Source organism: Symphalangus syndactylus, chromosome 22 (assembly GCF_028878055.3).
Source record: "Symphalangus syndactylus isolate Jambi chromosome 22, NHGRI_mSymSyn1-v2.1_pri, whole genome shotgun sequence".
Taxonomy (NCBI): Eukaryota; Metazoa; Chordata; class Mammalia; order Primates; family Hylobatidae; genus Symphalangus; species Symphalangus syndactylus.
This window is the reverse complement of record NC_072444.2, coordinates 30,446,729-30,474,529: the sequence shown is the minus strand read 5'-3', so window position 1 is coordinate 30,474,529 and position 27,801 is coordinate 30,446,729. Positions and strand designations below refer to the sequence as shown.

At 60.2% G+C, this 27,801-nt stretch overlaps 1 protein-coding gene across 8 annotated transcripts in view; it reads left to right on the top strand.

The window, feature by feature from the left end:
• The first annotated feature begins 244 nt into the window (after positions 1-244).
• Positions 245-27,801, top strand: part of ESPN (espin) — a 36,702-nt gene continuing 9,145 nt past the window's right edge. For 2 of the 8 annotated variants that reach the window (XM_055262149.2, XM_063631927.1), the window contains exons 1-11: positions 245-718; positions 3,704-3,897; positions 16,039-16,225; positions 16,410-16,592; positions 16,718-16,849; positions 20,574-20,775; positions 21,756-22,027; positions 24,725-24,886; positions 24,977-25,175; positions 26,449-26,475; positions 27,596-27,741. In XM_055262149.2, coding sequence (XP_055118124.1) covers positions 425-718; positions 3,704-3,897; positions 16,039-16,225; positions 16,410-16,592; positions 16,718-16,849; positions 20,574-20,775; positions 21,756-22,027; positions 24,725-24,886; positions 24,977-25,175; positions 26,449-26,475; positions 27,596-27,741 — 1,998 coding nt within the window. In that variant the 5' untranslated portion in view covers positions 245-424. The other 6 variants (XM_055262150.2, XM_055262146.2, XM_055262147.2 and 3 more) reach the window with 6 other exon arrangements.

The window sequence follows — 27,801 nt, the reverse complement described above, 5'->3', positions numbered from 1 at the left end:
GTGCCTGGACGGCTCTCCAATTCGAACCCAGTTTTGCTGCCCTCTGGGATCTCAACTGTTACGTGAAGCAAATTAGGAGAGAAGCCCCTGGGCGCCTTGCCCCAGTCGCACGAGTGTCCCAGCGGCGCAGCGGGGGCGGGCGGGGAACTCCGGCCGAGGCTGCGGGGCGGGGAGGGGCGGGGAGGGGCGGGGCGGGGTGGGGGCGGGCCAGAGGCTTAAGCCGGCGTCCGCGGGCTGGGGCCCCAGAACGCGGCGGAACGGAGCGCCAGGCAGCGCGGAGCAGAGGCCGGGCCCACAGCCGCTCCGCCTCCCGGCCCGCAGATCCCCGACGGCCGCACCGCGGGCTCCTCTGGCCCGCAAGGACACGTGCATGGCGTCCTGGGGAAGGCGCTGAGTGCGGAGTCGCGGCGCCGCAGGCGGCACCATGGCCCTGGAGCAGGCGCTGCAGGCGGCGCGGCAGGGCGAGCTGGACGTGCTGAGGTCGCTGCACGCCGCAGGCCTGCTGGGGCCCTCGCTGCGCGACCCGCTGGACGCGCTGCCCGTGCACCACGCGGCCCGCGCCGGGAAGCTGCACTGTCTGCGCTTCCTGGTGGAGGAAGCCGCCCTCCCCGCCGCGGCCCGCGCCCGCAACGGCGCCACACCGGCCCACGACGCCTCCGCCACCGGCCACCTCGCCTGCCTGCAGTGGCTGCTGTCGCAGGGCGGCTGCAGAGTGCAGGTGGGTCCGCGCGGTTCGCCAGGGGCACTGCGGCTTCCTTCTCAGGAGAGAGTCCTGGCCCAGAGTCCCCCGGGGGCTCAAGGATGGGTGGGGTTTGGCACCTCCTGGCCCAGCTGAACCCTGCACGGAGCTCCTTCCAGAGGCCCTCAGGTGAATGGGCTCCCTGGCTTGCCAGTACTGGGGCAGACGCCCTGGCGAGCCTGGGTGCTCCCTGGAAGCGCACCTGGGTGATGGGAGCCAGAAGGGAGGGGCCTCCGTGGAGCTTGTGGTTACTAGTATGTACCGGGAGAAGCAAAGCACTGATCCTGTAGTCCTGGGAGTGGGTGGGACTTAAGGCCTGGGCAGCAGAGTCAGACGCCCGTGTCCTCCAGGACCGGATCTGAAAGGAGGCTGGGCAAAATCCCAGAGCCTACCCCAGGCTGAGATTCAGGTGTCCCAGCCAGGGTGTGGGGGAAGGGTGATGAGCCGTGGTAAATGGGGGTCTCCCCATAACCCAGGCTGACCCCAGGACATCAGTGCTGTCAAGGCTCCCAGCTGTCAGCTGCTTCTCCAACCCAGGCTGATTCTTGCTGCCTCCAGACCCCACCTGGTCACTCTGAGCAGTGACCTCCAAGGGGAGTCCTGGCTGCTGAGAAGCAGGTACCCAGGCAGCCGTGGGGACAGTTCCATGCACAGGGAACAAGAAGTGCAGAGCCCCGAGGCGTGCAGGCTCCTGTCCTGTCGGAGGGCCAGCCTCAGGCAGCATGTGCAGAGTGGGTGAGGGAGGGAAAAGCTGCCAGGGCCAGGCCAGAGAGTATCATAGGCCGAAGTTAGGGATTTGGATGAAATTCTGGTTGTGGGGGCAGCCATGGGAGGGAGGACCACAACTGATTTTCCACTTAGACCACTGGGTGACCTGGAGATGGAAGGGGAGGAGTCAGGGTAACTCTAAACTGGCTTACTATTCCCCAAAGATGGCCAGGCCACCCCCACCTTCTGCCTTCAGATAGTAAGCCCCCCTTCCCACCCTTCCTGGGAGATGGCCCACCTGGTATCTCTCAGTGAGCCCTGTTACCAGGGCTTCCTGGTCACGTGGCCCACGCCCACTCTTTTGGGCGGTGGCATGCCTCCCTGATCCAGTGTCCAGCCCTGGTCAGAAGCCTCCCTGGCCAGTGCAGAGGAGCTGGGAGAAGCAGGTGGCCTTGGGCCCAGCTTATCAAGTCTCCTGCCCTCTGGGCTGGGCAGGCTTGGGTGCGGGGGGAGAAAGTGTGGGGGGGATGACCTGGATCCTTGGGCTTGCCCAGCCCAGAGAGATAAGCTGCTTTAGGGTGTGGTCCACCGCACATGAGGCTCCTGGGGCCTGGACAGCTGGACAGCCTAGACAGGCACAGGCCAGATCCCAGAGGCCTGTGGCCCTCTCCTTACAGTTTCCACCACTTAGAGGCCCAGAGCCAGTGGGACCCCTGGAGCTTCAGACCCACAATCCCCAAGGCCAATAGGAAGGGAGCGCCTTTCTCAGGAGCTGGGGCTTAGGTCACATTTCACCATGGTTCTGCCCGGGTGCCCGCTAGCTAGCCCCAACCTTTGGGCTCAGAGGGGACAGACTGAACCAGTCTCTGGTGCCCCCCAACTCCCAGCTTTCTAGCACACAGGAGGGGCCTCGGTGTTGTCCTCAGCTTCCTATGGGCCATCACATTCTCTGCCCCATCTTCCTCCCTGCCTCCTTAGCAGGACTGCCAGGCCATTGCCCCCACCCTGCAGGCTGCCTGAAGACCCTACCAGTGGCCCCAGGGCCCCCAGCTCCCTCTGTGCCCTCTTTACCTTGCATGTCTCACAGGAGCCTCAGAGGTTCTCTTCCCACCGTGATTTGGCTTCCTGAGGCCTGGGGTCTCTTGCCAGCTCCTGCTGCCCCTGCCAGTCTGTAACCACAGTGCCCTCTCTCTGGGCAAGGCAGGGCAGAGAGGCTTTACTCCCTGATCCTAGTGAAGTGTGTCCACTGCCTCCTGCAGCCACGACCCTGCCCACCCCTCTGTCATCCTATGTGCATGGTGCTGGGAGGTTGTTCTGTTCCCAAGCCAGTGCCCACTCTGCCGAGTGCAGCAGCCTCTGTGTCTAGATGTTCCCGGGGAGTCTCCTCCCAGCACAGGTCCCACAAGCACTCCCCTCCAGCCCCTTTCTCAGCAGACACACACAATGGGGTGTGCACTGATGACACATTCAGCAGTTCTGGGCCCAGACCTCTGGCCCCACCCGCTCTGAGGTCCCTGGGGGGAGTTTTGTCCAAGCCCTCCCAGAGGCCACCACTAGCCTGCACCTAGCACCCCTGGCTGACTGCCCCAGACCCTCCCACCAGTACCCAGCAACTTCCACCTCCACGGGGGCAAGAACACAGGCTGCTCCTGTGGCTGGGCACTGGCAAGTCTGCTGGGGGAGGGGGCCAGTTTTCTGCACTGAGGTTAGGTTGCTGGAGGCGCACCAAGGTGGACGTCTCTGTTCCCACGTGACACCTAGGAAGGGTGGAGAGATCGGGGGCAAGTGTTGGATGCAGGGGGTGACCCCCAATCTTGATGCTAGCTTGATACAGCCCCACAACCCCCCTTCCTGGCCCTGCTCAGCCCAGTAACCCTGTGTCACTCCGTCAGGCATTCCCTGAGCCCCTGGGAGTCAGGGCTGTGGCCCTGGGCCTGGAGCCAGTCTCCTGCCATGACAACCAGGTGCCTGTCGTGTAGGCAGCTCGCAGTCAGGACCTGCAGCCTCTGAAAGCCCTGCACGGTGCTGCCTATTGGCTACGGTACAGAGAGGGCCAATTTGTTGCCCAAGGACAGAAGCAGGACTCAAACCCAGGATCTGCTTGACCCCAAAAACCATTGCTGAGTGAGGCCTGGCCAATGCCTCCAGGGAAGACAGCACAGAGCTACCTTCCAGGCCTGTGGGAGTCCGGGAGTGGCCCAAGCCAGGGGCAGGGCAGCAACAGGCTTTAGGACTTGAACCGGTTCTCCTCCACAGGACAAAGACAATTCTGGTGCCACAGTGTTGCATCTGGCTGCCCGCTTCGGCCATCCCGAGGTGGTGAACTGGCTCTTGCATCATGGCGGTGGGGATCCCACCGCGGCCACAGACATGGGCGCCCTGCCTATCCACTACGCTGCCGCCAAAGGAGACTTCCCCTCCCTGAGGCTTCTCGTCGGGCACTACCCTGAGTAAGATCACCCCTCTTAAGGGGTCCTCTGGGTGGGCTGGGCCAGGGCTTTGGGGGATGCCTGGGATTTTCCACGCCTCTCTGGCACTCCAGGGCAATGATCCCTCCAGTGGCCATCCTGGGGCCAGAGGGCCAGGCCAGAGAAATGGCTCCCACTCAACATGAAATTTTCCCCTCCTGGAAAACCCCTTCTGGGGCTGCCCCCAGAGCCCTGCAAGCAGGTGCTCCCAGCATCCTCAGCTGTCCGGCCGCATGCAGCTGGACCTGGGAGGCTGGGCACACAGGCCAAAGTCACCTGTTCCCCTTGGGCTGCTTCCGCCGCAGGGGCTCTGTCTGGCTCAGGCTGTGCTCATTTGCAAGACCGTTCAGGATGGAGTCGGGGGCAGCAAGGGCAGGAGCGCCTCCTAGGCCCTAGTCAAACAGACACAAAGGGAACCCCATCAGTTACCAAGCAGTTAAGGGAGAAAGGCCCCTCCCAGACCCCCACCCCACCTCCTGGCCCCAGAGCCCCTGGCTGGAGGCCATCCAGAGAGCAACTCGTTAATTCCTGTGGCCCCTCAGCCCGTTCCCACTATCAAGGGAAGCAGGGGGATCCCAAACCTCCTGGGGAGTGGGCTGGGAGCTCCCCCGGGTGGGGTTGGGGGTCGTACAGAGCAGGGGGCATGTGTGAGTCTTGGGGAGGGAGGGAGGGACTCAGGTCTTAGGTGCACCTGGGGAGGCAGGGATCCTGGGGAAAGCTGCCCAGGCCTTGTCTGAGAGCGTAGGGTGCCAGATGCCACACGGGTCTGAGCGGGGAGTGGGGTGCTCTGATGGGTGACCCTCGTTAGTCTAAGTGGGAGCCTGAGATGTAAATGTGAATGTGGACCCAGTCTCAGTATGAGAGCAGCTACGAGGTGAGAGGGTCTGGCCTGTCCCCACCACTGGTTAGTTTCTGGGTGTGCCGGCAGGGCCCCTGGCCACCAGGGAGCAAGCTGGAGGCCAGTTCTGGCCATATGGCCATGTGGCAAGGTGGCCACAGCTGCAGCCTCTTGGGCCCAGGCACACTGGCGTGGATGTAGGGTGGCCCTAGGACCCACCAGGCTGGGCTCCAGTGGTCCCCTCGGCCCAGGACAGGGGAGCTGGGCCTGGTTCCATCCTTGCTAAGAAGGGGCTCTCTGGTTTGGTTAGTGGGAGACCCAACAGGTGGTACCCTGAGGAGGGGGCGCTTCACAACCAGGCCTGCCAGGCCTTCTTGGTGGCCGCTTTGGTATGAATTCGCTGCTTCCAAACAAGCTAGGGTTTGGATCATGTGAAAGTCAGTGGGATTTAGACTAGGAGGGCCCCAGGGACCCTTGAGTAGAGGGTTCCAACTGGCTCCTGTCAGCACCTCTTGGAGGCTGTCCCAGATTCCTGAGTTAGACTCTCCAGGTTGGGGCCTGGGAGCCACACCTGGGACATGTCCCCATCCTCATGGCGGTGATTCTGATGCACCTGTCCCACCCCCTCACTTCAAGCAGAGGAGAAGGACAGGTCTTGAGAGGGGCAGGTGCCCCTGATGGCGGGACCAATATGGCCCAAGTGTGAACTGGAAGATGCTGAGCCCACCTTCTGCAAGTGCTGGTGGGGACCGCCAGCCCCTGAGCCTTCCTCACTGAGAAGCCGTGATCCCTCCGTGGGCTGGATCCCAGGTGTTAGGAAGACTGGCTGTGCTGTGGAACGCCCTCCAGGGCTCCGGGGCTGGGGGACCCTGACCCCCTCCCAGGCCATGCCAGGTGCTGTGTGTGATTGGGTGCTGGTGCTGACTCAGTGGCCAGATGGCCTGGACTGATGAGCTGCCATCCCCTCAGGAGTCACCATGAATCTCAGGGAGGTGGACAGAGGGCTTGGGCTCCATTCCCCACAGCAGCGTGTGACTCGACTGATAAGAAGGTGTCTTTGTGTGGTTGCCAGGCTGGGCTCATGCAGGAGGGGCAGCTGGGAATTGGGGTTGGGGGCTGGGGTACCCACTTAACCTCCTACCTTGGGGGTAGGGATTCCTGCTCACCGAGGCTGTGGATATGAGGGCTGGGAGCTGGGGAGGGCAGAGGCTTGAGCTGCCCCAGGCCACAGGGCCCAATCAGGGGACCCAGGTGGCCCAGCTTCATGCTCTTGTGAGCCTCTGGGGCCTGCTGTGAATCGCTGTGAATTATTCACAAGGCTCAGCTCTCTCACTGGCACGTGGGTGAGTGCTGAGGGAGGAAGGGCTCCCAGACCTGCTGGTGGGAAACTCAATCCTGCCTAGGGAGGCTGTGGGTGGCCATGGGACATGGAAGTGACACGCTGCAGAGGAGCTGGAAGGCTGGACAGCCTCGGGGAAGCTCAGCTAATTCCAGGGCTACACCTTGGGGTGTTATAATAGAAAGCACTTGAGATTGCAGGAATGTCTTGCACGTCCCCCACACCTCCCCGTCTATCCAGTTCATGGGGCCAAGTCTCCCTAGAAGCAGAGGACTTGTCACAGTGACCTCAGGGGCTGCTGCCGCGTGGGACCCTCCCTCTGAGCCCTTGTAGAAAAGGGATCTCTCATACAAAACTAGCCGGGTGTGGTGGCGCTTGCCTGTAATTCCAGCTACTCAGGAGGCTGAGGCAGGAGAATCGCTTGAACCCGGCAGATGGAGGTTGCAGTGAGCCAAGATCGTGCCATTGCACTCCAGCCTGGGCGACAAGAGTGAAACTCCATCTCAAGGGGGCAAAAAAAAAAAAAAAAAAAAAAAAAGAAAAAGAAAAGGGATCTCTCAGGTGGGAGGCATGGGGCTGGCAGGAGCTGGGCTAGGCAAGTCCCAGGCCTTGGGTCTCAGGGAGATTGAGTTGGGAGGGTTGGCCCTCCTGGCAGGAGCTCCTGTGGCTGATGGAGGGGAACAAGGGGTCCAGACCCCCAATCAGGGCAGAGTGAGGAGGGGTGAAGAGCAGGTGGCCCCAAGGCTGGTGGCCACCCTCCCAGGAGGGTCCTGGAGCCCAGGAGCTCACCCTGCCTCCCTCACACCTGCTTCTGGCTGCCCCAGGGCCTGAGCAGCTGGGCAGGGCTGTGGGGGTCGGGGAGCCGGGGATCAGCTGGGACCCTGAGGCTTGAGCTTCCAGGCTGGGGAGTGAGGAGGCTCCAGGCTCTTCCCCTGGGCTCGTGGGTGCTGCCAGTCACAGCAAGCTGGAAAACCAGTTAGCCCAGAGATTTTATCAACTTCAGCAGGTGCCTCCTTCCCCGAAAGCCTCCCCTACCCCCGACCAGACTAGACTGGAAGGGGATTGGAAAGTACCTGGGGCTGGGTACGGTGGCTCATGCCTGTAATCCCAGCACTTTGGGAGGCCGAGCCAGGTGGATCACCTGAGGACAAGAGTTCAAGACCAGCCTGACCAACATGATGAAAACCCATCTCTACCAAAAATACAAAAATTAGCTGAGCATGTGGCCAGGCTATGCCTGTACAGGTGGCATATGCCTGTAATCCCAGCTACTTGGGAGGCTGAGGCAGGAGAATCACTTGAACCAGGGAGGCGGAGGTTGCAGTGAGCCCAGATCATGCTATTACATTCCAGCCTGGGCAACAGAGCAAGATTCTGTCAAAGGAAAAAAAAAAGAGGAACGAACAAAAGAAAGGAAGAAAGGAAGGAAAGAAAAGAAAGAAAAGAAAAAGAACCTGGTGCTGAGTATCTTCTAGGGGTCTGGCACCACCCAATGTCATCTGAGCCACACAACCACCCCGAGCAGTAGCTATGTAATCAGCCCATTTTACAGATGGACTCATTCAACTAATGTTTATTGAGCATCTTCTATGTGCCAGGCAATATTCTAAATGCCAGTGATACACTGGTGAACCAGACAAGCTTCCCTGCCTCGTGGAGATGACAGGTACAGAAATGGTGTTTTAGAGAGGCTGATTCGCCAGCTGTGGTCACCACTGGCTTGCTGTGTGGCCTTGAGCAGGCTGTACCTCCTCTCTGGATCTCTCTCCCACTCCTGGTCCAGGTCCTAATCACTCAGGGCCTTTCGAGTCCACTGGAGACTTCCCCTTTTCCCTTCCTTTGTGCAAAGCTTCACGGATCGTGGCTGCTCCCACAGCCAGGGGTTCAGGCAGCCCCCACCTGGGACAGAAAGGGAGTTTCTTGGGAAGCCCCAGCAGCTCTCAGCTTAGAGAGCCCCAGGGCCCAGGGCTCAACTCTCCCCCTTAGAAGGCTGGAGGCTCTGCCTGGGGTGGTCCCTTTCCCACTAGGCCCCTGATTCTGCCACAGGCCGTGGGGGCTCATTCCTTTTTAATCACCAGCCCCAGGTCTACCCTTGGTGTCTGTCAGTTCACCTGATAGCACGGCGTGGGGGCGGGGCCTGTGTCTGCACTGAGGAGGTGGCTGCCGTCCTTGACCCCCTGACCCACGTGGAGGCTCTGGGAAAGGAAGGGCCTGGTGGAGTCCGGAGAAGCCCCTCACAGCCCGAGACCATCTCGTGTCTCCACCAGCAGCTCCTGGTCCCAGCTGTGGCCTAACCGGGCCTAGTGCCCCTGCCTTACCCTTCTAAGGGGGAGAGCTGAGCCTTGGGCCCTGGGGCTCTGTAAGCAGCACGCTGCTGGGGTGTCCCAGGGCTTCTGAAAAACCCCCTTTCTGCCTCACGTGGGGGCTACCTGAACCCCTTGGGCTCAGCTGGGCCATGGAAGCAGCCAGGCTCTGTGAGGCTGTGCACTCCAGAATGGAAAAGGGGAAGTCCCCAGTAAGCCTGAAAGGCCCTGGCCTTCACCCGTCCATGTCCACCCGCAGCCTTTGAAAACACAAGTCCAGCTGGGTGCAGTGGCTCACACCTGTAATCCTAGCACTTTGGGAGGCTGAGGCGGGTGGAACACGAGGTCAGGAGTTCGAGACCAGCCTGGCCAACATGGAGAAACCCTGTCTCTACTAAAAAATACAAAAATTAGCCGGGTGTGGTGGCACGTGCCTGTAGTCCCAGCTACTCGGGAGGCTGAGGCAGGAGAATTGCTGGAACCCGGGAGGCAGAGGTTGCAGTGAGCCAAGATTGCGCCACTGCACTCCAGCCTGGGCAACAGAGTGAGACTCCATCTCAAAAAAAAAAAAAAAAAAGAAAAAGAAAAAGAAAAGAAAAGACAATGCAAGTCCTGGTCTGGTGCAGTGGCTCATGCCTGTAATCCCAGCACTTTGGGAAGCTGAGGCGGGTGGATCACGAGGTCAGGAATTTGAGACCAGCCCGGCCAACATGGTGAAACCCCATCTCTACTAAAAAATACAAAAATTAGCCGGGCATGGTGGTGGGTGTCTGTAATCCCAGCTACTCAGGAGGCTGAGGCAGTAGAATCGCTTGAACCCAGAAGGCGGAGGTTGCAGTGAACCAAGATCACGCAACTGCACTCCAGCCTGGGCGACAGAGCAAGACTCCATCTCAGGGGGATAAAAAGTTAGCCGGGTGTGGTGGCTTCCGCCTGCAGTCCCAGCTACTTGGGAGGCTGAGGCATGAGAATCACTTGAACCCAGGAGGCAGTGGTTGCAGTGAGCTGAGATTGCGCCACTGCATTCTAGCCTGGGCAACAGAGCAAGACTCCAATTCAAAAAAAAAAAAAAAAAAGAGTAAGTCCCATCACAGGCTTCTGGCCACTGACAGGGAAGGCTGCTCACTTCCTTACAATGGCCCAGAGGCCGTCTCTCCTCCGGGCTGTGGTCCCATCTAACAGGCCAGCGCCCCTGCCTTCCCAGAGGCTGATCCCTCTGCAGGGATCAGAGATCCCCGCCTGCTCCCTGCCTTCCTCCAAGTCTTTGCCCAGACCTCACCTCAGCAAGGCCAACCCTGAGCCTCGCTGAAATTGTCACCCGCGCCCACGATGCCCACTCACTCTCCCGCTGGCCTTATTCCCTGCCGCACTTTTTCTTTGAGACTTGAGTCTTGCTCTATCACCCAGGCTGGAGTGCAGTGGTGCGGCTCACTGCAACCTCCACCTCCCAGGTTCAGGTGATTCTCCTGCCTTAGCCTCCCGAGTAGCCGGGATTATAGGTGCATATGGCACCACACCCGGCTAATTTTTGTATTATTAGTAGAGACGGGGTTTCACCATGTTGGCCAGGCTGGTCTCGAACTCCTGAACTCAGGTGATCCGCCCGCCTTGGCCTCCCAAAGTGCTGGGATTACAGGCATGAGCCACTGCACCTGGCCTCCCAGCTGCCCTATGGTTGCCTGGCTTTGCATTCTGTGTGCATCCTGCATGACAGCCGAAAGCTAACCCCTAGGAGAAGCCCCTGAGACACATTCCGTCTCTTCACTCCCTGCATGCCCAGATTTCCAGCCAGGCCCTGTATCACACAGACAGATGTGTGTTTTCATCCTGTCTGTCCCTGACTAATGAGGCCAGGGGCTTTGTCTTGCCGGCTCTGTATGCCCAGAGCCTGACTCCAGTAAACGTCTGCTGAATGAGTGGGTATGGAATCCCAGGGACTTGTCCACTCTGCCTACAGCTCATTGCATGTGACCCTAGACAAAACTCCCCTCTGGGCATTCCCGAGGCCATCTGGCAAGTGGACCTAACCTGCCCTGCCAGGCTGAGGCCATGAGTGAAGAGACATCCCTTACTCCTGGCCTGGATGTCCCTTCTCATATTTATTCATTCGACAAACAGCAACTGGGTGCACCCAACTGCCCGGCCTGTCATCACGTCAGCCACACATTCTTCTATCCATGTGTGTATGGGTCTGAGGAATAGGAGAACAAGATAATTCAGGAGTGACAAGTGCTATATAGTGAAATGAGCAGTTTGGTAGGAAGTGATGGGGATGGTTCTTTAAGTTGAGGGGTCAGGGAAGCCAGGCATCTTTGAGGAGAGGAGAGCTGAGACTCTAATGAAAAGAGGGTCGGCCTCGCAGCCCTGCCGTGATGGAACTGGCAGTGATGTGGGGAGGTGCAGAGGCCTCAGGTGGGGTCAAATTTGGCCTAATTATGGGCCAGGAGGAAGACCTGGGAGGCTGGGAGAGTTGCAGGCAACTGTAGGCTTCTGGAACTATTCCATGCTAGCTGATGGGCTGAGGTGTAGAACCTTTCTCAAATCAGGGCTGCATTTCTTCCCTGGGCCAGGCCTACTTGGGAATCTTTTAACATAGGCCAGGAAGTTTGACTGGAGGACACCAAGAGCCGTAGAGCCACCAAAGCCTCCGTGAATTTCAATTCAAAGCAGTCAAGGCCGCAACTGGACTTATCCTCGGAGGGACAGCCTCTTCCTGGCCTCCCTCTGGGGAGGCATTGCTGGCAGTGGGGAGGGCCGCGGGAATCATTCTTCAGCCTGAGTCTGGCTCCATGGGCAGCTCACTCCCTGCGGCGGTGCTGGCAGTCAGCTGGCAACAGTCTCCGCCGGAGATTCCCACAGCCCACACGGGCGACCCGTGTTTCTTTTGTGTAATCAGAGGTGACTTGATGAATAGTTACAGTTCATCCATAGCATCTTTGTTCCCAGGAGAAAGAAAACAAATCGTGATTTATATGTTCATCGCCAGGGAGCCTCTGACCTACAAAGAGGGTTTGGGTCAAAGCCAGGGCAAAGGGCAAGGGCTTGGTCTGGGAGCACTTTTCTGCAGCTGTCACTGTGGTCAGGGCTAGAGCTGGCAGGGGTCTGGGAGTCAGAGGTTTCCCCCAAGACCCATCCTCTCCCCTCTAGGTAGTGTTCCCCACAGCAGAAATGATGCCCAGCCTGGCCCGTACTTGGCAGGACCTGGACACGCCAGGCCAGCCATAGACCCTCGGGGTGGCTGGTCCTCCCAGGCACAGGGAAGGATCCTAAAGTTCAGCAATGGTTGTGCGCTAGGCACCAGGCCTGTGCTCAGCGCTCTGCAAGCACTTCTCAGGCACTCCGCACAAGGTCAGGATGACAACTGTTGCCCCCATTTCATGGATGGGTTTGGGAACACAGAGACAAGAAGCAAGACTGTGGCACAGCTCAAAGGCACGGGACTCGAGCCAGGTCCTCCTTATAGCGAAGCCGGGGCCCTCCCTGCGGGTCCTCCTGCGGGGCTGTGCCCCAGCAGCTGGCAAAGAGTGTTCCTGAGTTCCCAGCAGTGAGGTCTGCGGGGAAGGGCAGTGGCCTGTGCGGTGGGAGGGAGGGAGGCAGAGGGACAGACCGACCAAGAGCAGAAGGGGTGTAGACGTGGCACATTTGGAGTCAGAAGCAGGCTCTGCATCAGATGCAGCCTCAGATCGGGGCTCTGCCTTTCTCACAGAGTGATCTTAGCTCTCTGTGCCTCCGTTTCCTCATCTGTACCAGGAGAACAATGCTAACACCTGTCCTGTGGGGTTGTTACAAGGACCAGCTGAGAGAACGTGTGTGTTGTACTCATCACAGTGCTTGAGACAGAGTAATCATTCAGTAAATGGTGGCTGCTATCACTATTATTATTATTTACTATTATTACTTTTATTAATTCCTCTCTCTAGTGATGGGAATTTTGTTTATTTTCTTATTTATTTATTTATTTATTTATTTATTTTAGAGACAGGATCTTGCTCTGACACCCAGGCTGGAGTGCAGTGGTGTGATCATAGTTCCCTGCAGCCTCAACTTCCTGGACTCAAGTGATCCTCCCTCCTCAGCCTCCTGAGTGGCTGGGACTACAGGTGTGCACCAACACACCTGGCTCATTTTTGTATTGTTTGTAGAGACGGGGGTCTCTCTGTGTTGCCCAGGCTGGTCTCGAACTCCTAGGCTCAGGCAGTCCTCCTGCTTTGGCCTCCCAAGGTGCTTGGATTCCAGGTGTGTGATGGGAATTTCATTTTGGTCCTTATGCTCATCCATATATTTGTAATACTCCCCAGTGACTGTGAGAGTGCCCATTGTTGTTCTTGTCCTCAGGCCAAGGTGGAAGGGGATGTTGAGCCAGGACCCCCTCCCACCCAGCCCATCAGCCTATCTGCCCCATGTTCTGGGGTATTCCAAGCTGGAGGCTCTGACTCCATAATGGGGCGCATGAGTGCAGATGGTGAAATACTAATAAGAATGGTGATGAGCTCCAGCACTTACTGAGGGCTCATTCTGTGCCAGGAACTTGGGCTGGGAGTGCCAGCCAGCGGCCCTGCAGGAGGCTGTGGGTACCACTGCCCCCTGCTGCTCAGATCCTGCTTGGTGCCAGCTTCTCAGACCTTCTCTGGCTGGCTGGGCACCCCGGGTCATGGATCTCTGCCAAGTGGGGGGTGCTGGGAGAGCAGAGCTCACCGCAGGTCTGGCCCCCCCCCCAGCTGTGCACACCCCTGTGGGCCTCTACAGAAAGAACCCAGTGGGCCCCCACCAGCCCCCGATCCCCAAGACCCCGGCACTCACTGTGCCTTGGTTACGGGGTGAATAATTTAGGCCGCTGAGTGTCGGTCATGAAATATTAAACAGCCTGTTCCTGATGCACCAGCATGTGAGTGTGCGTGGGGGTGACGCTGGCACTGGGGTGTGGAGGCTGGCAGCCACGACCCAGCATGTTTCTGAAGATAGATACGTAGCTGGGTCTTCTGTCTCTCTTATCTGTGTCGACAGGACCCCCTCTGGATCACCAGGCATGGTGCCTGCTCCCCGCACCATCATGAAGTGCCAGGCTCAGCATCAGCCCCAGCAAATGGCAGCCCTGTGTCTAGGGAGTGGGGAGGGAGGAGAAATCAGTGAGTGGAGGTCCATGGGGGCTGTAGACAGCCTTGGGGTCTCAGGAGTCAAGGAAGTGGACAGAGAACCAAGGCTTTAGGGACAGGGAGATGCCAGCTGGGAGGGTGTCAGGATGTGTGTGAGAGGGAGGAAGAGGGCACACGTGACAGGGGTCAGAAGAGGGGCTAGGTCATGTTGGGAACAAGAAGATGGATGGGCAAAGGGGGGTAGCCTGGTGTACGTTGATGGGCAGGCAACAAGTGGATGGGCAGTTGGATGGGTGAGCGAGGGATGAATGCAGGGTGGAGCATGTGGTTGATCTAGGGGGTGAAAGACTGGGGGAGGTAGATGGGCAGGATGTGAAGTCCTGTGAAGAATTGGCCTCCTAGGCACAAAAGGTGAATTGGAACCCAGAAGGTCGCGGCCCCCAACCTGGAGCTTCTCCTGGGTCTGGGGGTAGGTTGTGGCTCCACCTAGTGTCCTTCGGTGGTAGCTGCACCCTGGCTGTTCACCTGGACACACCAGGCCAGCCATAGACCCTCCTGGTGGCTGGTCCTCCCAGGCACAGGGAAGGATCCTAAAGTTCAGCAATGGCTGTGCGCCAGGCACCAGGCCTATGCTCAGGGCTCTGCAAGCACTTCTCAGGCACTCCGCACAAGGTCAGGATGACAACTGTTGCCCCCATTTCATGGATGGGTTTGGGAACACAAAGACAAGAAGCAAGACTGTGGCACAGCTCAAAGGCCCCCTCTGGGCTGGGAGAGCAAGGATAAGGGACAGTAACAGCCGAAAGCTAGGCCCTAGGAGAAGCCCCTGAGACACATTCCAGCTCTTCACTTCTTGCATGCCCATATTGCCGGCCAGGCCCTGCATGCACAGACAGATGGGTGTTCAAATGCCACTTACCAGCTGTGTGACCGAGGAGAGAGCTGAGTCTGTGCCTCTGTTGTGGGACTATGGGTGATGGCACAGAGTCCCAGCCCCACCTGTGAGCCTCCTCAGCTGCAGCTGCACCATTGATTGAATTCTGATTCTGGCAAGTCCCCTGCTAGGTGCCTTACCGGTGTAATCTCAGTTGATGGTCACAGTAATAGTTGATGGCTGGGTGCTGTGGCTCACACCTGTAATCCCACCACTTTGGGAGGCCGACACAGGCGGATCACTTGAGCTCAGGAGTTCGAGACCAGCCTGGCCAAGACGGCGAAACTGGGTTTCTATTAAAAATACAAAAATTAGCCAGGCGTGGTGGCACATGCCTGTAGTCCCAGCTGCTTGGGAGGGGAGGCAGGAGAATGGCTTGAACCCAGGAGGCAGAGGTTGCAGTGAGCTGAGATTGTGCCATTGCATTCCAGCCTGGATGACAGAGCAAGACTCCATCTCAAAAATAAAAATAAAAAAAGAAGAACCTGCTTGCTAGTGCCACAGCCCAGAGCTAGCACAGCAGAAGCATTCAGTACATAGTGGACATCCCGAGGGCTGCCAGATTAACAAAAACAGCAACAACAAAACCCAGGACATTTGACTAGCTTTGAATCTCAGATAAACAAGCTGTATTTTAGTATAAGTATGTCCCATGCAATATTTGGGATATAGAATACTAAAGCATTATCTGTTTATCCGAAATTCAGATTGAATTGTGTGAACTGCATTTTGTCTGGCAACCCTTACCACCCTGCCCTCTGGGAACTGAGTCTTCTGGGGGAGGCAAAGGTCAAAATCAGTTATGGTCAACCAAGCATGACAGGTCATGCTCAAGTGGCCCTGGGCAGTGTGGGGCGGAGGCCAGCAAGGGGGAAATAAATCACGGTGGCCCTCATGGAGGAGGGATGGGTACTGAGTCTTCAAGAGGGAGGAGGATGGAAGGACATTCCAGATGGAGGGGGCACACGATGAAAGGGATAGAGGTCAGACACAGCAGGTGTGGGGACTCATGGTGACAGTGGGTAAGAGGGGAGGAGAGGCCAGCTCACCACATCTTTGTAGACCTCAGTTAAAAAGTGGGACTGAGGCTGGGCGTGGTGGCTCTGTAATCCCAGCACTTTGGAAGGCTGAAATGAGCAGATCACGAGGTCAGGAGTTCGAGAACAGCCTGGTCAACATGGTGAAACCCTGTCTCTACTAAAAATACAAAAAATTAGCGGGCCATGGTGGCGCATGCCTGTAATCCCAGCTACTCAGGAGGCTGAGGCAGAAGAATCGCTTGAACCTGGGAGGCAGAGGTTGCAGTGAGCCAAGATCGAGCCACTGCACTCCAGCCTGGGCAACAGAGCTAGACTTCTTCTCAAAAAAAAAAAAAAAAAAGTAGGACTGAGGGCAGGGCAGTGCTTGGTGGGACGCCCTCAGGGGCCTCTGAGGGAGGGTGGCTCAGGACTCAGTCCAGGGGGAGCCCCCGGGGCGGCAGCGGGCCGGTGACAGGGCCCTCTCCCACCCACTCTCCCTGCTGTCCAGGGCTCCCCGGGAGGGGACGGGGGACGGGTACGGAGGCCTCGGAGGAGGTGAGGCGCTGAAAGCCCATGGTGGGCGCTGTGTCTCCGCAGGGGAGTGAATGCCCAAACCAAGAACGGTGCCACGCCCCTGTACCTGGCGTGCCAGGAGGGCCACCTGGAGGTGACGCAGTACCTGGTGCAGGAATGCGGCGCAGACCCGCACGCGCGCGCCCACGACGGCATGACCCCGCTGCACGCCGCGGCGCAGATGGGCCACAGCCCGGTCATCGTGTGGTTGGTGAGCTCCGGGCCCGGGCGGGGGGAGGGGAGGCAGGGCGGAGCCGGCAGGCGGGGAGTGGAGGGAGCGGGGCCATCAGGGGTGGGGCGGGGGACCGGGGGCGGGGCCAGGAGGTTCACGGGGTGGGGCCTGCAGGGGCCTGGCGCCCAGCCCCCGCCCCTCTCTCCCCGCCCCTCCCGCCCAGGTGAGCTGCACCGACGTGAGCCTGTCCGAGCAGGACAAAGACGGCGCCACCGCCATGCACTTCGCGGCGAGCCGCGGCCACACCAAGGTGCTCAGCTGGCTGCTGCTGCACGGCGGGGAGATCTCGGCTGACCTGTGGGGCGGGACCCCGCTGCACGACGCCGCTGAGAACGGGGAGCTAGAGGTCAGCGCGGGCCCGGGGTGGGGGCGCGCGCCCTCTGCTGGCACCGTGCTCTCGGCACGGCCCTGCCCGGGCGCGGGGGTCCCAGCTCGCGGCCGCGGCCGGGTCCTCACTGCCTGCCCCTGCAGTGCTGCCAGATCCTGGTAGTGAACGGCGCTGAGCTGGACGTCCGCGACCGCGACGGGTACACGGCCGCCGACCTGTCGGACTTCAACGGCCACAGCCACTGCACTCGCTACCTGCGCACGGTGGAGAACCTGGTACGATCCCTGCGCTGCTCCTGTCGCATTCTCTTTTCTCGCCCCTCCACCCCAGTGGTGGGTGTCGTCACCCCTTTTACCAAGGAGGAAGCTGAGGTTCAGGGACGTGAAGCCCGCTACCCCACACGACCTCTCAGCCCAGAACCACTGCCTACTGGGGACTGAGGGAGTAGAGGCACAAAAGTTAACGGAAAGAGGACAGGGAAGAACAGAGTCACCCCAAGGGGTAAGGCTGGAGAAATCACAAGACAGGGCCCACTGGGAACAGGCAGGCTCATTCACCTACCCATAGACATTAGCTTGGGTATAACTCACAGCCACCCTCTGCAGAAAAGAGTTTAAGTGTCCCGTTCAACATATGGATAAAGTGAGTCTGCGGGGCACCAAGATCGCATCACCAGTAAGTGGTAGAGTGTAGAACCTACCTTGATGGCCTGGCCAGGAGCCACCTCTCAGCCCTGCACCATACATTTGCTGACTTCATGGCTGGGTCATAACTGGAAACCCATGCTACTCTTTTTAAATTATGTTATTATGGTGAGACAGCCATGAAGTCCCAGTTCAAGACCCACTGGGACTTGAACTCAGCTGTGGATGTCTCCAAGTGCAGGGCTCTGCACCATCTGGTACAATGCCTGCTTTGAGGCAATAGGCAGGGAAGAGAGTGGGCCTCGCAGCCAACCCCAAAATGATGTGGACCAACTCCATGGGGCAGCCTGGCCATGGAGGGGCTGTGAAATGAGGCCCGGAGGGAAGAAGGCAGATGGTCTGTGCCCTGAGCACTGTCTGTCCATCTGCCCTCCCTCCCAGCACAGGGGGATGGTCCTGGCTCTGGGGGCTGCAGAACACAGCAAGGCCCAGAGGCCAGAGGCTGCAGGCGGGCCTGAGGATGAACTTCCCCCCGAGAAAGAGTCTCTGGAAGAGAACGAATGGCCCAGCAGGTAGTGAGCACTCTGTCACTAGGGTATATAAGCTGGGATGGACACTGGGAAGGGCATTTCTGCATCAATGATGGGTCCCCTTCAGTTAAGAGAGTCTGTGACTCTGTTGAGGGACCGTGAGGGGTGGCACCAGAGCCCAGGGCACCTGAGCGCCTCTCTGGATGCAGCTGCTAGCGGTCATAGGACAGCAAACACTATTCATTGGATTCTGACTTAGGCAGGTATCCTGCCGAGTGCCTTAAAGGTGTAATCTCAGTTATTCTTCATAGTACATTAAAAAAATAGTTGGCCGGGTGCGGTGGCTCAGGCCAGGCGCGGTGGCTCATGCCCGTAATCCCAGCACTTTGGGAGACAAAGGTGGACAGATTACGAGGTCAGTAGATCGAGACCATCCTGGCCAATATGGTGAAACCCCGTCTCTACTAAAAATACAAAAAAAATTTAGCCAGATGTGGTAGCACACGCCTGTAGTCCCAGCTACTCGGGAGGCTGAGGCAGGAGAATCGCTTGAACCCAGGAGACGGAGGTTGCAGTAAGCCAAGATCGCGCCACTGCACTCCAGCCTGGTGACAGAGCAAGACTCTGTCTAAAAAAAAAAAAAAGGCCGGGTACGGTGGCTCACGCCTGTAATACTAGCACTTTGGGAGGCCGAGGCAGGCGGATCACGAGGTCAAGAGATCGAGACCATTCTGGCCAACATGGTGAAACCCCGTCTCTATTAAAAATATAAAAATGAGCTGGGTGTGGTGGTGGGCACCTGTAGTCCCAGCTACTTGGGAGGCTGAGGCAGGAGAATTGCCTGAACACGGGAGGTGGAGGTTGCAGTGAGCCGAGATCACGCCACTGCACTCCAGCCTGGGCGACAGAGCAAGACTCTGTCTCAAAAAAAAAAAAAAAAATTGACAGGCCAGGTGTGGTGGCTCATGCCTGCATTTTGGGAAGCTGAGGCGGGTGGATCACCTGAAGTCAGGGTTCAAGACCAGCCTGGTCAACATGATGAAACCCCATCTCTACTAAAAGTACAAAAATTAGCTCGGTGTGGGCCGGGCGCGGTGGCTCACACTTGTAATCCCAGCACTTTGGGAGGCTGAGGCGGGCGGATCACGAGGTCAGAAGATCGAGACCACGGTGAAACCGCATCTCTACTAAAAATACAAAAAAATTAGCCGGGCGTGGTGGCGGGCGCCTGTAGTCCCAGCTACTCGGAGAGGATGAGGCAGGAGAATGGCGTGAACCCGGGAGGCGGAGCTTGCAGTGAGCCGAGATGCGCCACGGCACTCCAGCCTGGGCGACACAGCGAGACTCCGTCTCAAAAAAAAAAAAAAATTAGCTGGGTGTGGTGGCGGGCGCCTGTAATTCCAACTACTTGGTAGGCTGAGGCAGGAGAATTGCTTGAACCCGGGAGGTGGAGGCTGCAGTGAGCCAAGACCTCGCCACTGCACTCCAGCCTGGGTGACAAGAACGAAACTCCATCTAAATAATAATAATAATTGACAATATGGCATTTACTGGGCGCCATGTCCTGGAGCTCAGCAGAGCAAGTAGTGCTGTTATCCCCATTTGCAGATAAAGAAACTTAGGCACAAAAAGCATAGGTGACTCGCCTGAAATAGCTAGTAAGTCGGGGAGAGGAAGTTTGAAGCCACTGTCCCAGACTGCAGAGCTGGGTGGTTCAGGCCAGGCGCAGTACACTTGCTGTGGCCCAGCCTCTTATCTGCTGCCTGCAGGGGTCAGGGCTTGGTGCCCTCAGCACCCACTGCTGTTGGCCAGGTAAAGAGCACCTTCGGGTGCTGCCCACGCCACCTCCTATGGCTCCCCTGACTCCTGCGGTAGGCAGCAGAGCCTGGTCCCCTGGAATGGGTGGGGTGTGTGTGCCCTGATCCCCTCACCCAAGCAGGCCCAGCTGCAGCAGGGACAGATCCAAGCCACAGAAGACGCTGGCCCAGAAAATGCAAACACTCCCACAGAGCCCCTAATTACAGGGCCAATGAGCGCGGCCGCCGAGCCGTTACCTGGTGCCAGGCCTGCCTCTCTCTCCCAGGGGGCCTGTGACACTTCTTAGGCAGGGAGGGGGCATGGGGCAAGGAGGAGCAGGCCTGGGCAGGAGGCAGCGGAGCAAGCGGGCTTGCCGGCAGCAGGGGCAGCATGGGCAATGTAAGCAGGGCCCCCACCACAGCCCCCTCTGCACCGGGAGGGGACAGGCCTGTGGTCAGATGCACAGACCGGGCAGGGCGGGGGAATGGCAGGCCTGGCAGCCTGAGCTCTGGCTGCCCATCACTGCTCAGCTGGCCATCCAGACCCCACCCTTACCCCAAGGGCCCCATCAGGAGACAGGCCGGGCTGGTGTTGGGAGTCTGCCCCAGGTCCCAGGTCCGGCAAGGAGAGCCGGCTTGCCAGCCAGGTAACTAGGGATGGGCCGGTGCTGTGCCCCTCCCCATGGAGCCTCTGCTGATCCGTGAGGGAGAAGGCCGATCTCCTGGCAGTTCTCCTCTTGGGGTGCAGCTCAAGGCCCCCTCCTCGTCGATCTCTCCACCCTCCTAATCAGGGAGGAGCCAGGGGAGGGAGTTTCCCAGGAACCTGGGTCCTGCTGCCTGGCGGGGCTGGGCTTGAATCTTCACCTGGAGGAACCTGAGAGACCCTCTAGTGATGGAGAAGAGACCCCAGAGAGGGGTGTGGCTTGGCCAGGATCCCACAGTGAAGGCATGGCTGAGTAGGACCCTGGCCTGGAGAGCAACGCATCTTGGGGTGCGGTTGCCTTCATGGCCTCCCTGCCTCCCCTTCAGAGCGTGGAGCACCGTGTGCTCTCCCGGGATCCATCCGCGGAGCTGGAGGCGAAGCAGCCCGATTCAGGCATGTCCTCACCCAACACCACGGTGTCGGTCCAGCCGCTGAACTTTGACCTCAGCTCACCTACCAGCACCCTCTCCAACTACGACTCCTGCTCCTCCAGCCACTCCAGCATCAAGGGCCAGCACCCTCCACGTGGTGAGTATGCCCAGGAGGAAGAGGGGGAGGGAGAGCAGACTGAAGCCAGACTCCTGGGCTGTGAGGGTTGGCCTTGGGCCGCCCTGCCACAGCCAGTATTGGAGACTACCCTCATCACTTGCTGTTAAACATGGGGAGGCGACACCCTTTCTGGTGAGAGACAGATGTCACTCATACTTGTGTGTGCTCGTCACAAACATACATCTACATCCACATGTACTCTCCCCACCCACAAAATCCACGTGTGCTGCCCACCATTCATTATTCTTAGCTACTCACACACAAAAGCACACACTTGTACATGCGTACATACATCATACAGATATGAACACACATACAGAGCCATGCTAATATCTGCACACACCCACCTTACACACAAGCACACAATGCTCTATTTCCATACTACAGATATGCACACACACACACAACCATGTCCACAGAGCAATGCACACACATTCAATACAAAGAAGCATGTGCACAAATGCGTACACACTCAAACATACACAAAGGCACAATCGCCTCAGCAGGCTGTAGGCTTGTGTGTACACACACCCCGACCATGCCCTGAGCATGGGCGTCCATCCACTTGCAATGCCTGCTTCACGCCGCCAGATGGTGGCCTCCAGAACTGGCAGGGGTGCCCTGCAAAGATTGGATGTGGCCATCCGTACTCCCAAGGAGTAGACCCTCCTCTTCCAGGTGACCCTGCCCTCTAGACACACCAAAGCCTCCAGTGCTTCCCCTCCAAACCGGAGTGCCTGGTCTTCCCCCAATAAGTGCTGGGCTGGGGCAGGGCAGGGGCAGGGCAGGGCCAGGGAGGGGAAGCCCAGCACCGCCAGTGGCCACAGCAGGTGTACCAAGTGGTGCCCAGAGCCCACCTTGGCCCTCGGCAAGTTGTTTCCAGGTGGTGGAGAGTCTCAGTCTTGGGGGACAGCCTGTCTGCATGCTCCCAAATCTGGCCCTTCCTTCTGCCTCCCCAGGGCTTTCCAGCGCTAGAGCTGCAGACATACAGAGCTACATGGACATGCTGAACCCGGAGCTGGACCTGCCTCAGGGCACAATTGGGAAGCCCACACCCCCACCACCCCCACCCAGCTTCCCCCCGCCACCCCCACCCCCAGGCACCCAACTGCCCCCACCCCCACCTGGCTACCCAGCTCCCAAGCCTCCTGTGGGACCACAGGCAGCTGACATCTACATGCAGACCAAGAACAAACTCCGCCACGTGGAGACAGAGGCCCTCAAGAAGGAGGTAGTGAGCCCTCACCCCCTGCCTGCCTCCCAGCAGGGGGACTGGGCTGAAGGGGGCCAGTGAGGCCAAAGGCCTGGCCTCACTAGTGGGCATAGGGTGGGGATCCCTAGGTCCATGGCATGTTCAAAAGTCAAAGCTCCTGGTGAGTCCCACGAGGGGTCAGAGCTGGACACTGGACTTGGAGAGTAAGAGCAGGTCACTGCCCTCCATGGGAGCTGGGGGGTGAAGGATGCAGGTCCAGACAGCTGTGCCTCCCTAGGAACTGGGCCTGTGCCACCTCTTGTGCAGAGTGGCCAGGTTGTCATGGAGTTGACAGAGAATGCATGGAGACTGCCCCTCCCCAAGCTTGCCCCCCCCCCCACAGCCCCAGGCTCAGTCAGAGAGTGTCACCCAAGGGAGGTGGCTGCCAGGTGGAAGGTGCCAGTGGCATGGCTGTGGAGGTGAGGGCTGGAAGGAGGGTGGGGGGAAGGCGAGCAGGCACTAGCAGGGCTGGGTGCCCACCCGCAGTGGGAGCTGGGAGGAAGTGAAGCTGTGGCTGGTTCCAGTTTAGGGCTTGAGCTCCTGGAGGAAAGGGCCAGGCCTGAGCTGGGAGCCCTGGAGGGAAGGGAGCCTGTGTGGAGAGGATGAGGCCAGGGTGGGCAGGTGGAGTGTGAGGCGCCTAGGGATGTCTGGGGCCTGCAGGCCCCTGGCTGAGGCTCTGGAGCAGGGGTTGAGGCAGAGGTCTGGTCTGAGCAATTCTGGGTACCCTGGGCAGGGTGCCCTGGGGAACACTGGCGTTCTGGCCACAGGAACAGAGCAAGGATGGTCTAAGAGGTGAGGGGACAGCCTGAGGTCACAGGTGGCCAGATGTGGTGTGGCAGCCCCCTGGGGTCCTGCTAGAGCCTGGGACCTTGCAGTTCTCTCAAGCCCGAGGCAAAGCCACCCCAGGGCCAATTCACACAAGGTGACTCAGGTCACAAGGCCACTGGGCAAGGGAGGCATGGGAGGGACACCGAACCTGCAGGCCAGCTCCAGTAGCTGCCCTCTTCATGCCACCTTAGACCAAGCTCCCACAGTGGCTTCCCCTTTCATCTCTGGGAGGCAGAGGGGGCCGGGCGGGTAGGGCTGCAGGGGTCCTGGAATCGCTGAGCTCCCAGCGCAGACTGGGGGCCCTGCCCAAATCCACAGGACAGGTGGCCCAGCCAGTGCCCCCTCTCCACCGCTGAGCCCAAGTGCCAGGTCTGCGTGGTCCTCTCCTGGCTGTGTGAGGCCCCTCCCGGCTGTGTGCGTCCCTCCTGGCTGTGTGCGCCCCTCCCGGCTGTGTGCGCCGCTCCCGGCTGTGTGCGTGCTGGGCCGCAGGCGCCAGGGCCGGGGCCGGGACGCTCCACAAAGAGCTCTTTGTGTCGCCGCGGCGTCCCCCGCGCGGGTGCCTGACCGTGGGCAGGAGCAGGGTCGTGGCGTCCGAGCCTCCGGGCTGCAGGGGGCGCGGAGCGGGCGGGCTGGCCCAGAAAACAAATCCTGCGGTGTCGCGTTTCCTGCAACGTGAGCCAGGTCGGGCGGGGTGAAGGGTCTGAGGCCACCGCAGGGACGCATGGGCTGGAGAGTGGGGCAGGGGACAGCCCCCACCCGGTCACTCAGTCTTTGGCCCGGCTGCCTCACTCTCCCTGAGCTGGGCCTAGTTGGGGGCAGCTGCGACGGGGCGGGAAGCCGCGCTGTCACCCGACCCCGCCTTACGGCCCCTGAAATCCGAGGCTTGAGCGCGGGTGTCGGTGTCGCTTTCGTGGATGGCGATGGTTTCCAGATGCAGGATGGGAAGGATGGGGACGCGACTCAGAGCCGGGGGCCAAATATGAGAGGCCGCCTCTGCCCACGGTCAGCCCTCTCCCCTCTCGGGCAGGGATGAAGGTGGGGGCTCAGCTCTCAGCTTAGGGAGAGGCGCAGGCGGGGTCACATCTGGCCAGGGGCGAGTGCAGAGCCGCGGCCAGGTGTGGCAGAGTAGTTGCGGCCCCCGTGACATCCGCGACGGCTGGGGGGGTTCGGCTTGGGATTGGCGGGCCCCGGGTGATGTCAGGCCGTCGGAGCCCATAGGTTGGCCGTGCGCGGGCGGCTGTAACCTGAGAGGAAGTATCAGGTAACGCAGGTGTCGGATCCTGCCGCCCCCGCCGCCAGGTGCACAGCGGGGGCCACCAGCACCGTGGCAGGTAGGAGCAGCCCCCGGACGGGCAACCGGGATCCGGGGCAAGCCGGAGCCTCGGAGAGCACAGGCTCTGGAGGGGGCTCCCTCCGGCCCGGGACCCCCGAAAGACAGCTCCGCGGAGCCCTGGGGACCCGCAGTCCTGACCGCAGAGAGCGGAGTGCGGCCGAGGGCCTAGTGAGGGCTAAGCTGGGAGGTGCCCCTTCTCCAGCTCCCCCTGGCGTTGGGGCTGGGCCACCCCGCCCCTGGGCCCGCCCCTTCTGGCCTCAGTGGGGGCCCCTGTGCCCCTTGGCCGGTGCCCAGAACCCCTCCCTGTACGGCGGGCGGAGCCTGCCCTTCCACCGAGGCCCCCATGACCCTCGCCCGCTGCCCACCGTGAGAACAGGGGGTCTAGGAAGTCGGCTGCTGCACCCCTCGACGGCCGCTGGCCGCGAGTCCCCAGGAGGTGAAGAGCTGGGTGGGGAGGCGTGGGGGGCGCCTACCGGGCAGGTGCCCGAGCCCCACCGGTCACTGTCTTCCCGCAGCTGAGCTCCTGCGACGGCCACGACGGGCTGCGGAGGCAGGACTCCAGCCGCAAGTCCCGCGCCTTCAGCAAGCAGCCCAGCACGGGGGACTACTACCGGCAGCTGGGCCGCTGCCCCGGCGAGACGCTGGCCGCACGCCCGGGCATGGCGCACAGCGAGGAGGTGCGTGCCCGCCAGCCCGCGCCCGCCGGCTGCCCGCGTCTTGGCCCTGCCGCCCGCGGCTCACTCGAAGGCCCCTCCGCTCCCCCGCAGGCGGCGCTGCTCCCTGGGAACCACGTGCCTAACGGCTGTGCCGCGGACCCCAAGGCGTCCAGGGAGCTGCCACCGCCGCCCCCGCCGCCACCGCCACCCCTGCCCGAGGCCGCGAGTTCGCCGCCGCCGGCCCCGCCTCTGCCCCTCGAGGGCGCTGGCCCTGGCTGCGGGCAGCGCCGCTCCTCCTCGTCCACTGGCAGTGAGTAGGGGCAGGTTGAGGGGTGGGGGGCGGCGCTAGCCCTGAAAGGGGAGGGAAATCTAGACACCGCCCCCTCCCCAGCTGTCTCTGCCCGAGTCCTTCCTCTTCTACATGGTCTTCCGGCCACCCCTACCCCACTGAGTACTTGAACCTAAGAGAGGGCTCTGGGTTGCTCGAGGTCCTGCCAAAGCAGGACCGGGCTGCACGGCCTGGGGCAAGTCCCTTCCCCAATCTGGGCCTGCCTCCCACCCCCTAACTGTGTGGCCTGGGCAAGTCCCCTCCCCTCTCTGGGCCTGCCTCCCACCAGCTAGAAAGGGCCTCCCAGCTCTGGCGCTGGTGTTTCTGATGAGCTGGTACTGGAAGGACACTTGAAGTAGAACCAGCTTCAGAGATGCCCCGCAGCTGGCCACCCTTCCCCCTGCCCCTGTCTATCCTGAGCCTCTCTTCCCCTCTCCACGTCTTTCTCTTGTCCTTCCAAGCAGCACAGACCTGAAGCCTTCTTAGATATGCCAGGAACTCGTGTTTCCCCCTCCCTCCCCGGTGACTTCCCTGGGCATCCTTTTTTAAGAGCTAGACTGGTGCAGGATTCCTGGGCTTCTTTTCTGTACGGTGGGACAGTGTCCCCCTGCCAGGACACCTAGAAGGCCCAGAACAGGGTGCCTAGATGTGGTGCTCCCATCCCACACCTTCCTTACCCAGCCACTCAGGATGCCTTGCTCACCCAGCCACTCAGGGCAGAGATCATGCTTAGTGGCACCCCTCAAAGCTTCATCTCCCTGACTAGGAGTGCAGAGCAGAGCTTGTCCCCCTACGGTTCCTGTGGAGCCCCAGCCCCTGCAGACCAGAGCCCATATGCAAGCATGTCCAGCACCTGCCGAGCCTCCTTCCCTCCACAGCCTGCAGCAGGGCTGAAGCTAAGGGCAGAGAAAAATATACTCTGGGCTTCCCCAGACACCCCCACCCAGCACAGCCAGGGCTGGGTGCCCTACCCCAACCCAGTGCCAAGGTGGAGGCCCTTGCTAGGGGCTAGAGCCAGTGGTGGCCCTGCCCAGCCCTTAGGGGCACCAGCCAAGCCAGGAACTCGATGGACCACCCTCATGGGGCCCCAGAGCAGCCTGAGCCAGGGTCAGATGGACAGAAAAGCTCCTCCTCTCTTCTCCACTTCCCCCCTCCTGCTCTCCCTGGCCCACTCCCTGTCCCCTGCTGTCCCAGTCTCATCCTGGCCCCCTCTCCCTCTTAACTCCGCTGTCACTTCTCTCCTCTTGGTTCCTAGAAGTGAGAGTCCTGAGACACAGGAAGAGTGAGTAGCTGCGTGCGCGGCTCCTGGCTGAGGCTGAGGCACGGGGTGGGGGGAAGAGGAAGGAAAAGCAAGGCAGGAGGGGCCCAGACTTGAGGAAAGGGCAGGGGCTGGGGCTGGCAGGCGAGAGAACCTCGATGCATGGGTGGGGCCTTGCACCTCATACCTACCCTCATACCCACATATGCACCCAAGCATTCTGTGCCTGGCTGACGGTTTTGCCTAAACAAATGAGCCAGCCACACCGATTTTCCCATTCTCCTACTCTTCTCTTCCCCATGACTGCACTCTGGGATCCCCAGCCTGGGAATCCAAGAGCTGTCGGCCCATTTTATTCCTCCCTCCCAGACCTGACCCCTTCATCGGGGCTAAAGAGACCTCTCTCTCCAAATCTCCATTCGCCTCCTCCAGCTAAGCCGGAAAATACACACTCTGCCCTGGGTGTTTGCATATTACCCACCTGCCCTTCTTCCTGGGTGCCTCCCGTAGCCTTAGTAAGGGCTCTGCTTTCCTGGGCCCCTAGAGCTGAGCTGTGCTTTGCCATAAATGTGCTCCCAGCTTGCAACCAATGTGTCTGCTTGTGCGTCTGTCTGTGGGTGTGGTGGGGAGGGAGGGGACCAGGTGGGTACTGGCACTCTGGGGTCCGGACTCTGTATGTCCATGGAGGCCCCAATTGACTCAGTTCAAGGGTCACTGAGGCTTTGCTGATGTAGGGAGAGGGCCAGAGGGAGGCTCCACCCCAGCCGGGCTGAGCCAGGGAACCTGGGACAAAGGTCAGGTGGCTGATTCCAGGTAGTGTTTTGGAGCTGGGCAGTCAGTGACTGGGCGGGGACATATGCCCAAGAGCCACCATGAGCTCCCAGGGGCCTCCAGGCACGGGCCCTCCATCCCGTGAGTAGGGTGGGGAGGATGGTGGGGTTGCCACAGTCGGGGAACCAAGGGCCCGCCTCTGGGGGCCCTGAAAGCTGCCTGCGGGACCTGGGATCTGGAGAGCTGCCCGCTGGCCCCGAGGATGGGCACCCATCCAATCTTGGCTTGGGAAGGGGGCTGCAGAGGGGCGGGTGAGGGGTGGTGGGGATGCAGCCCCACCCTGGCCAGTGCCTCATCTCCTGCCTCCGCATAGGCACCAAGTCTTTCAACATGATGTCCCCGACGGGCGACAACTCGGAGCTACTGGCTGAGATTAAGGCAGGCAAGAGCCTGAAGCCGACACCGCAGAGCAAGGGGCTGACCACAGTGTTCTCAGGCAGCGGGCAGCCGGCCTTCCAGGTAGGCGGGCCCAGCAGGAGCCTGCGACCTGGCTTCCCTGGCCGTAGGCCACCGGGCGCT